Source organism: Abrus precatorius, unplaced genomic scaffold, assembly GCF_003935025.1.
Source record: "Abrus precatorius isolate BTA unplaced genomic scaffold, Abrus_2018 Scaffold11, whole genome shotgun sequence".
In the NCBI taxonomy this organism is placed as follows: domain Eukaryota; kingdom Viridiplantae; phylum Streptophyta; class Magnoliopsida; order Fabales; family Fabaceae; genus Abrus; species Abrus precatorius.
This window is the reverse complement of record NW_020874303.1, coordinates 2,155-12,043: the sequence shown is the minus strand read 5'-3', so window position 1 is coordinate 12,043 and position 9,889 is coordinate 2,155. Positions and strand designations below refer to the sequence as shown.

At 34.1% G+C, this 9,889-nt stretch overlaps 2 protein-coding genes across 2 annotated transcripts; one reads left to right on the top strand and one right to left on the bottom strand.

Annotated features, from left to right (window-relative positions):
• Positions 1-2,102: 2,102 nt before the first annotated feature.
• LOC113856613 (DNA-directed RNA polymerase subunit alpha-like) lies at positions 2,103-6,327 on the top strand. Its single transcript, XM_027488513.1, has 3 exons — positions 2,103-2,534; positions 2,659-3,238; positions 3,314-6,327. Exons 1-3 carry the CDS (start codon positions 2,124-2,126, stop codon positions 3,616-3,618), a joined length of 1,296 nt encoding a protein of 431 aa, XP_027344314.1. The 5' UTR covers positions 2,103-2,123; the 3' UTR covers positions 3,619-6,327.
• LOC113856612 (photosystem II CP47 reaction center protein-like) lies at positions 3,662-9,240 on the bottom strand. The gene is made up of 4 exons (XM_027488512.1): positions 7,688-9,240; positions 6,860-7,091; positions 5,279-5,917; positions 3,662-4,347 (listed from the first exon to the last, which is right to left on the bottom strand). Exons 1-4 carry the CDS (start codon positions 9,206-9,208, stop codon positions 3,842-3,844), a joined length of 2,898 nt encoding a protein of 965 aa, XP_027344313.1. The 5' UTR covers positions 9,209-9,240; the 3' UTR covers positions 3,662-3,841.
• Positions 9,241-9,889: the final 649 nt, after the last annotated feature.

The following is a 9,889-nucleotide window of genomic DNA, read 5'->3' as shown; positions in this document are numbered from 1 at the left end:
GATGGGTGGGATATCAGAAAATATAGCCAGAAAAGGCTATTTCTTTAGCAGCCTCAAAAATGCCTATACGAACTCAATTCATTATTTCAGGATAATAATGAAAACCAAAGGAAAGAGGGCTTTAGGATGAAAACATAAAAATGCAATTGTAAGTTCCTTATTTTTGAACACAGAATATTTTTTTTTTACTTCAATCTTTGGACTGAAAGAACAAAAAAATGATATGATTCAACCTCAAACCTATTTGAATGTAGCTGATAACAGCGGAGCCCGCGAATTGATGTGTATTCGAATCCTAGGAGCTAGTAATCGACGATATGCTTATATTGGTGACATTGTTGTTGCTGTAATCAAGGAAGCAGTACCAAATATGACCTTAGAAAGATCAGAAGTGATCAGAGCTGTAATTGTACGTACTTGTAAAGAACTCAAACGTAGCAACGGTATACTAATTCAGTATGATGATAATGCTGCAGTTGTCATTGATCAAGAAGGAAATCCAAAAGGAACTCGAATCTTTTGTGCAATCGCACGGGAATTGAGACAGTTAAATTTCACTAAAATAGTTTCATTAGCACCCGAGGTATTATAAAATTATAAGGCAAAACCGTGATATGGATATATTTGTTTTGTAATGAAAATGGATTAATTAATATATTATATCTCACACATATCCCTTTTGTAGTAATTATTCTAAGTATTAGAAATAACAATTATTATCTATTTCATATTAATATTGGATGATCTAAATGAAATATATTGGATGATCTAAATGAAATAATGAAAAAAAAATAGAAAAACGAGCATGTTGATTATATTGAAAATAAGGAGCAACAATCATTTTCGTTTATCATGAGTAAGGACACCATCGCTGACATAATAACCTATATACGAAATGCTGATATGAATAGAAAAAAAAATGGTTCAAATACCATTTACTAACATCACCGAAAACACTGTGAAAATACTTTTACGAGAGGGTTTTTGTTGAAAACGTCAGAAAACATAGGGAAAGCGACAAATATTATTTAGTTTTAACTCTACGGTATAGAATAAATAAGAAAGGATCATATAAAAGTTTTTTAAATTTAAAACGGATCAGTACACCTGGTCTGCGAATATATTCTAATTATCAACGAATCCCTAAAATTTTAGGAGGCATGGGGATTGTAATTCTTTCAACTTCTAGGGGTATAATGACAGATCGAGAGGCTCGATTAGAAAAAATAGGCGGAGAAATTTTATGTTATATATGGTAATCTTTCTGAAATACGAATTAGATGAGAAATTTCTATCCATTTTTGTCAAAAAGAGAGAGAGAAAACACAGATTTAGAATATCACCCACCCCTCATATACTAGTGAATGTGCGAAGGGGGTTTAACTGAAACTGGAATTGGAAAAAAAAAAAAAGAAAAAATAAAAAGGATTCAAGAGGATTTAATTCCTGAATGAATAAATTCCCAGGGGTATGTTTCAGATTCCTTTATATAATCAAAATTGAATTATAAGCTATGTTTTTCAAAAGATTCGACGTACTTTTTATATGTTTATATGTATACGCCCGTAGAAAAAAAAAAAGAAGCATAAAAAATTCAATTTAATTAGACTGTTTTTTAATTTCAACAATCTTTTTTTTTTGGGGGGGGGTACAAGTTCAAAATGTAAGGAAACCTTATTTTCTTCCAATAAATAGATTTGGTATTAACTTATTAAGGAATTACAAATATGAAAATAGGGGCCTCCGTCCGTAAAATTTGTGAAAAATGTCGATTAATTCGCAGGCGAGGGCGAATTCTAGTAATTTGTTCCAATCCAAAACATAAACAAAGACAAGGATAATATTTCCACAAAAGAGGATTTTCTATAAAAATAGAATATAAAAATATTAGAATATATATTTTATAAAATATTAGAAGAAATTTTTTATTATTGGTATTTCCAATTTGAAATTTTATTTCAAAAATTCATATTCGATGTCGATTAATATAAAAATACAATTGATATATATAAATCGAATATGAATTCTAGTTAGAAACTAGTTAGAAAAAAGTAAAGGATCCGTTTTTGAATGAAATGGATATATCCATATATCTCGGACTTATTTTTATGAAATAATCAAATATGGCAAAACCTATACCAAAAATGGGTTCGCGTAAAAATGGACGTATTGGTTCGCGTAAGCATGCTCATAAAATACCAAAGGGAGTTATTCATGTTCAAGCTAGTTTTAACAATACTATTGTGACTGTTACAGATGTACGTGGTCGGGTTATTTCTTGGTCCTCCGCCGGTACTTGTGGATTCAAGGGTACACGAAGGGGTACACCATTTGCCGCTCAAACCGCAGCAGGAAATGCTATTCGAACAGTAGCGGATCAAGGCATGCAACGAGCAGAAGTCATGATAAAAGGCCCCGGTCTCGGAAGAGATGCGGCATTAAGAGCTATTCGTAGAAGTGGTATACTATTAAATTTTATACGGGATGTAACCCCTATGCCACATAATGGATGTAGGTCTCCGAAAAAAAGACGTGTGTAAAATTAAAAATAAACATGGAAAAGATTTCAAGAGAAATAAACAATTCAAGGGTTTGATCAAATATATATATATTACTATGGTTCGAGAGAAAATAAGAGTATCAACTCGGACACTACAGTGGAAGTGTGTTGAATCAAGAGTAGACAGTAAACGTCTTTATTATGGACGCTTTATTCTGTCTCCACTTATGAAAGGCCAAGCCGATACAATAGGCATTGCAGTGCGAAGAGTTTTGCTAGGAGAAATAGAGGGAACATGTATTACACGTGCAAAATCGGAGAAAATACCACATGAATATTCTACCATAGTAGGTATTCAAGAATCAGTACATGAAATTTTAATGAATTTGAAAGAAATTGTATTGAGAAGTAATCTGTATGGAACTCAAGACGCATCTATTTGTTTCAAAGGTCCTGGATATATAACTGCTCAAGACATCATTTTACCACCTTCTGTGGAAATCATTGATAATACACAACATATAGCCAACCTAACAGAACCTATTAATTTGTGTATTGGATTAAAAATTGAGAGGAATCGCGGATATCGTATAAAAACACTAAAAAACTTTCAAGACGGAAGTTTTCCCATAGATGCTGTATTCATGCCTGTTCGAAATGTAAATCATAGTATTCATTCCTATGGGAATGGGAAAAAAAAACAAGAGATACTCTTTCTCGAAATATGGACAAATGGGAGTTTAACTCCTAAAGAGGCGCTTTATGAAGCCTCTCGGAATTTGATTGATTTATTTATTCCCTTTTTACATGCAGAAGAAGATCCCTTTCATTTAGAAAAAAATCAACACAAGGTTACTTTACCCCTTTTTACTTTTCATGATATATTGGCTAAGGATAAACTGAGGAAAAATAAAAAAGGAATAGCATTGAAATCCATTTTTATTGACCAATTAGAATTGCCTCCCAAGATCTATAATTGTCTCAAAAGATCCAATATTCATACATTATTAGAACTTTTGAATAATAGTCAAGAAGACCTTATGGAAATGGAACATTTTCGTGTAGAAGATGTAAAACATATATTAGACATTTTAGAAATAGAAAAGCATTTCGCATAAATTTGAAATCCATTGGCATTGGTTTTTTTTTTTTCATATTTTTATTATTTATAAAAATAAAGGTGAAAATGTGTAATTTGAATCCTTAGAATAAATCCATATACTCGGAATAGGCCAAAAGATGTATCTAGGGATTAGTCGTTTCAAAATGAATTCTCCCTAGATACACAATATACATGGCATGATATTTTATTTCACAATTGAATCCATTTAATTAAAAAGTTTAAAAAAGACCTAAAATTAGAGATTTCTCAATAGGTAATGTTGCTCCAATACCCAACCAAAGGGCTACTATGGTACCAATTAAAAAGATGGTTGTTGCTACTGGACGGCGAAATGGGTTTTGGAATTTATTAACATTTTCCAAAAAGGGTACTGTTAATAATCCCATAGGTACCGAAACCATTAAAAGAACGCCTAATAACTTATTGGGCACTGTACGAAGTATTTGAAATACGGGAAAGAAATACCATTCGGGTAGTATTTCCAAAGGAGTTGCAAATGGATCCGCGGGTTCTCCAATCATTGATGGTTCTAGAACCGCTAATCCTACGTTACAGGCAATAGTACCCAGAATTACTACTGGAAAAATATATAAAAGATCATTGGGCCATGCAGGTTCTCCATAATAATTATGACCCATTCCTTTAGCCAATTTAGCTCTTAATACAGGATCATTCAAGTCAGGTTTTTTTGTTATTAGGATAGGTGAATTCTTATAGATCCATCCTCCGAAAGAACCGGACATGATAATTTTTCATCATCCGGCTCGAGCACGAATCAAACATTTCGAATGTATCCATAGAAAAAATGCATATGTTATCCACACATATAGAAAGATTCCATGTAAGAAAATAAACCTTATTTTCTTCTCCGAAGTTACAATTATCTTATCTGCAAAAAAAAAAAATTAAGTTCTTTTATTATTAAGTAAACTTAAGTAAACGCTCAATACCCAAGTAGGCTTTCAAAGTGAATAGTGCTTTTTGGGTGATCTCAAACCTTGCAATTCTTACCCCCCCCCCAAAAAAAAAATCTTGGAACTTTTTACGTACAAAGGATTTACTTGTTACTAATATAATCTAACCCCTGTTCTTCTTTAGATCCACTTGGTTTACTCCGATAGTATCATAAATCGAGTCAATGCATAGGAAATGAATGCATTTCCATACTATTAAGTTCAGTGAAATAGAGAAAATATAATTCAGATTATCCCACATCACTTTTTTTACTGGATGTTACGGAGCCTGTTCATGCAGGATATGATCGAGTCTGATCATAGAAAAGATTCTTTACAAGTGAAACCAGCCTATCCTCTGTAGGGACGGACCTTGCGTGGTAGTTGGAATAAAGACACATTGAATTGTAAATTCAAATGTGGCAGATAAGAGAAAATCATATATCTGCGTGGCCCAATCAATAGTTCAAGTCACACACTCCCATAATCCATTTCTTCTTCGTAGAATTCCCTTCAACTATTCGTGTATGTAAAAAATAATAATAATCCAATTTTGTTAAATTGAAGGAAAATATCCAAATACATGTCTTATTCTTTTAAATAATCCATATTTGTAGCAATGAAATATATTCCTCCCCCAAATAAGAAATGATTAATTACAAATATCTATGATTCATATTTACTATAAAGGACCAGAAATGCCTTGCTTACGTATCATTGGAAAGTGCATTAACATAAATACGGCAGTAAGAAGAGGTAATACAAAAGTATGCAAACTATAAAAACGAGTCAAGGTGGATTGTCCCACACTAGAACTTCCGCGTAATAACTCTACCAAAGAGGATCCTATTACAGGAATAGCTTCGGGCACGCCTGTTACAATTTTGACTGCCCAATAACCAATTTGATCCCAAGGTAAGGAATAACCAGTTACACCAAAAGATGCGGTCAATACAGCCAAAACTACACCGGTAACCCAAGTTAATTCGCGAGGTTTTTTAAAGCCACCTGTGAGATACACGCGAAATACGTGCAGAATCATCATTAAGACCATCATACTTGCCGACCATCGATGAACTGATCGGATTAACCAACCAAAGTTAGCCTCCGTCATTATATATTGAACAGAAGCAAAAGCTTCAGTAACAGTCGGACGATAATAAAAAGTCATAGCAAATCCCGTCGCTACTTGGACTAAAAAACAAGTAAGTGTAATTCCTCCTAAACAATAAAATATGTTTACATGGGGAGGAACGTATTTACTGGTTATATCATCGACAATCGCCTGAATCTCAAGACGTTCTTCGAACCAATCATAGACTTTATTGAGATAGGTAAACTAAGGTACCCCCCCCGAGAACCGTATATGAGAATTTCATCTCGTACGGCTCAAACAAAAATACCCAAATACTGGTTGTAATGAAAACAGATATGTGTAATAGAAAGCTTGAAACTTCTTAACGGAATCCTATGATTCCAATCTTTTCGGAAGATAAGAAAAAATAGAAATCCGAAAACTATTCTTTGTGGTTATAATGCCAAAATATCAAGTCGGCTCACTCGTCTTTATTTACAGTAGGCCTCTTGAATATTCTATTATTTACTTCCATTTTTTATTTGTGTGTAATGTTCTTTTTTTTACTGCTGTTTTCTTAATTATTATTATTGATAGGAATTCTCTTGTTAGGACCATATGAATCAATTAAAAAAAACATCAGATTCGTATCATGACCACGATGATTCAAAAAAAACCTTTAATCGAAGTCCAAAAATTCCCTGAGTAAGAACTGCTGGATCATCACTTATTCAATGAATAGATAGAACAAAGAAACATTTGTCCGTTGATCAAAATAAAGATAATCGACGGAAGTTTTAAATAATTTTCATTTTTCAATTTATTCTTTCAACTCTTTGAAAAGTTTTTTTAAATCCAGTTACGAGGTCTAAATATTTAGTATGAATCATAGTTCTAATATTTTAAGAATATTTTTGATTTTCTATATTCCGTACTCCAGATACTAGAATAAATATCTGACGGGGTAAAATCATCTCTATCAAGATGACAGATCCATTTTTTTTATGTTCTGTACTATCAATAAGATCCATTATAACAAGTCACACACTCATATTCCGGAAATACAGAAACAAAGAAGTTTCACGATCAAACTACCAAATCAAAATGAAATAGGCTAACGATAAAAAACCTAAATGCTTAACCTTAGTTTTCTATTGAAAAGCTAGTTACTTGATTCTTGTGAATCTAATTCATAGAAATTCCGTCCAGTAAAATGGACGAATTATAAATCTCCAAAATAATAGATAGAAATATCGCAAATAGAGCCATTGCAACACCCATCAAAGGAGTAGTTCCCCACCCCGGAGCTACTTTACCATATTCTGAATTTAATGGTTTTAATAAATCCCCTACAATAGTTCGTCTTGGACTAGACTTAGAATTACCCTCAACAGTTTGTGTAGCCATAAATCCTATTTTATATTGATTGAGATCTGTTGACTTTGTATACCATTCCGCTGTAAATATAGGATCTATATCCTATAGATCCATTGTGGTCTTGAAATTTTGGAATTCTAAGAATTTTTAGAATTATAATGGAAACAGCAACCCTAGTTGCCATCTCTATATCTGGTTTACTTGTAAGTTTTACTGGGTATGCCTTATATACTGCTTTTGGGCAACCCTCTCAACAACTAAGAGATCCATTCGAAGAGCATGGGGACTAGTTGAAGTAATGAGCCCTTAATATAATATTGGGGGCTCATTACTTCAATTGAGATAATGAAAAATCATTTCATTTTTTTAGTTGGAACTTTAGGGGGTTCTCTAAAAAAGATAGCGAAAAAAATGATTCCTAAAGTCGAAACTAAGAGGAATGTATAAACCAATGCTTCCATAGATTTAATCGTGGTTTACAATTATAGCTTTCATACCTGTTTATTGTTTATTGGAGCTCATTTCTCGGATAAAGAAAAAAAGTGAAAACAAAGTGTTTTGAGTCGAATCAAGATTTATCTGGTTCTTTATGTCAAATTCAAATCATAACAACAAAAACAAAAAAAGTCGAAAAGGAACAAAAGAATGCTCTATCATACTATCTGTCTTCTTGTAGTTGGATCTCCAAGTTTTTGGAATGCTCCAAATTCTACTTGAGCATCCAAATCTGGGTCGATCCCAGCAAAAACATCTCGGAACAAGGTTCTAGCACCATGCCAAATATGCCCGAAAAAGAAGAGTAGAGCAAACGAAGCATGTCCAAAAGTAAACCAACCTCTTGGACTGCTACGAAAAACACCATCTGATTTCAAAGTAGCACGATCTAATTCAAAAATTTCACCTAATTGAGCACGTCTAGCATATTTTTTCACAGTAGCAGGATCACTATAACTGACTCCATTGAGTTCGCCACCATAGAACTCAACAGTTACACCTACTTGTTCGACACTATATTTCGATTCTGCCCTTCGAAAAGGAACATCGGCTCTAACAATTCCGTCTCCGTCTACTAAAACAACCGGAAATGTTTCAAAAAAAGTAGGCATACGGCGTACAAAAAGTTCACACCCCTCTTTATCTCTAAAGATGGGATGCCCTAACCAACCAACGGCTATTCCATCTCCATTATCCATTGAGCCCGCTCTAAACAATCCCCCTTTTGCTGGATTATTGCCGATGTAATCATAAAAAGCTAATTTTTCAGGAATTTTAGACCAAGCTTCTGATAAACTTTGATTTTCGGCTAGCCCAGCACCAACTCTTCGATATATTTCTTGCTGGAAGTATCCTTGATCCCATTGATAACGAGTGGGACCAAATAATTCAATGGGGGTAGTTGCTGAACCATACCACATAGTTCCAGCAACAACAAAAGCTGCAAAAAAGACAGCAGCGATACTGCTGGAAAGGACGGTTTCAATATTTCCCATACGCAATCCTTTGTATAGACGTTGCGGTGGACGCACACTAAGATGGAAAAGACCCGCTAATATGCCCAATGTTCCTGCTGCAATATGATGAGAAGCTATTCCCCCCGGAACAAAAGGATCAAAACCTTCCACACCCCATGCGGGATTTATGGATTGTACCCTTCCCGTTAATCCATAAGGATCAGACACCCATATTCCAGGACCGTACAATCCTGTTACATGAAATGCTCCAAAACCAAAACAAACCACTCCTGCAAGAAATAAATGAATTCCAAAAATTTTGGGCAAATCCAAAGAAGGTTTTCCGGTACGTTCATCACAAAAAATTTCTAGATCCCAATAAACCCAATGCCAGATAGCCGCTAAAAAGCACAAGCCCGAAAACACAATATGTGCTCCGGCCACACCTTCGTAACTCCAAATACCCGGATTCGTTATAGTCCCCCCGGTGATATTCCAACCGCCCCACGAATTGGTTATTCCTAAACGAGTCATGAAGGGTATAACAAACATACCCTGTCTCCACATTGGATCAAGAACAGGGTCAGAGGGATCAAAAACTGCTAATTCATATAGAGCCATCGAACCAGCCCAACCAGCAACCAGAGCTGTATGCATTATGTGAACAGAAAGCAAACGGCCTGGATCATTTAATACAACAGTATGAACACGATACCAAGGTAAACCCATGAAAATACCCCTTATATCAACAAAAAATAGACACTATGTAACTTTATTGCACTGGAAAAAACTATACTATGGATTCTCACCTTTTACCTTTTAGTAGATTATCTCGGAGAAAGAATTAATGTTTGTTCTAGTTTTTTAGTAATAGTGTTTAGTAATAGTGGAACAATCATATTTGTAGGAACAAGAAGAAGCAGATCTATTCTATACCCGATAAGTAAGAATACGCAATGGTGGGAAGGGGGGTTGACAATTTTCTCTATGAGTATTTAAATATGTAAATGCAGACATATTCGTTTATCACCCAAGGACCCATTCGTAACAACTTTACTCTATCTTTATCTTTACTCTTCCCTTTTTTATGATTTATAAAAAATACAATATAATAAAAGCAAATTGTTTTTAACACAATAAACCCATTCTTACGTTTCCACACTAAAGTTAAATATATTATTTTATTTTCTTTTTTTCTCTATTTTATGCCCATTGGTGTTCCAAAAGTAACCTTTCGAAGTCCTGGAGAAGGAAATGCATCTTGGATTGATATATAGTGCGACTTGTCAGATATATTTGGTCATACGGGATTTCCCCGTTCTCCCCCCCCGATTGAGATATCCTCTCTTTCACCACCAAAAAAGAATGATTGAATCATCCAAAATTTGGAGCGTGAAGTGTAATGAAGTG

What these genes read in the sequence shown, in the direction of transcription:
- LOC113856613 (XM_027488513.1), top strand. Translation starts at nt 2,124, where the DNA reads ATGGCAAAACCTATACCAAAAATGGGTTCGCGTAAAAATGGACGTATT. An exon ending in GGTCTCCGAAAAAAAGACGT is followed by an intron (nt 2,535 to 2,658) that starts GTGTAAAATTAA and finishes CGGACACTACAG; the next exon opens with TGGAAGTGTGTTGAATCAAG. An exon ending in CGAAATATGGACAAATGGGA is followed by an intron (nt 3,239 to 3,313) that starts GTTTAACTCCTA and finishes TTTTACATGCAG; the next exon opens with AAGAAGATCCCTTTCATTTA.
- LOC113856612 (XM_027488512.1), bottom strand. Translation starts at nt 9,208, where the DNA reads ATGGGTTTACCTTGGTATCGTGTTCATACTGTTGTATTAAATGATCCA. An exon ending in TTATAATTCGTCCATTTTAC is followed by an intron (nt 5,918 to 6,859) that starts TGGACGGAATTT and finishes GGGGGGTACCTT; the next exon opens with AGTTTACCTATCTCAATAAA. An exon ending in TCCAATGATACGTAAGCAAG is followed by an intron (nt 4,348 to 5,278) that starts GCATTTCTGGTC and finishes GTTCTTTCGGAG; the next exon opens with GATGGATCTATAAGAATTCA.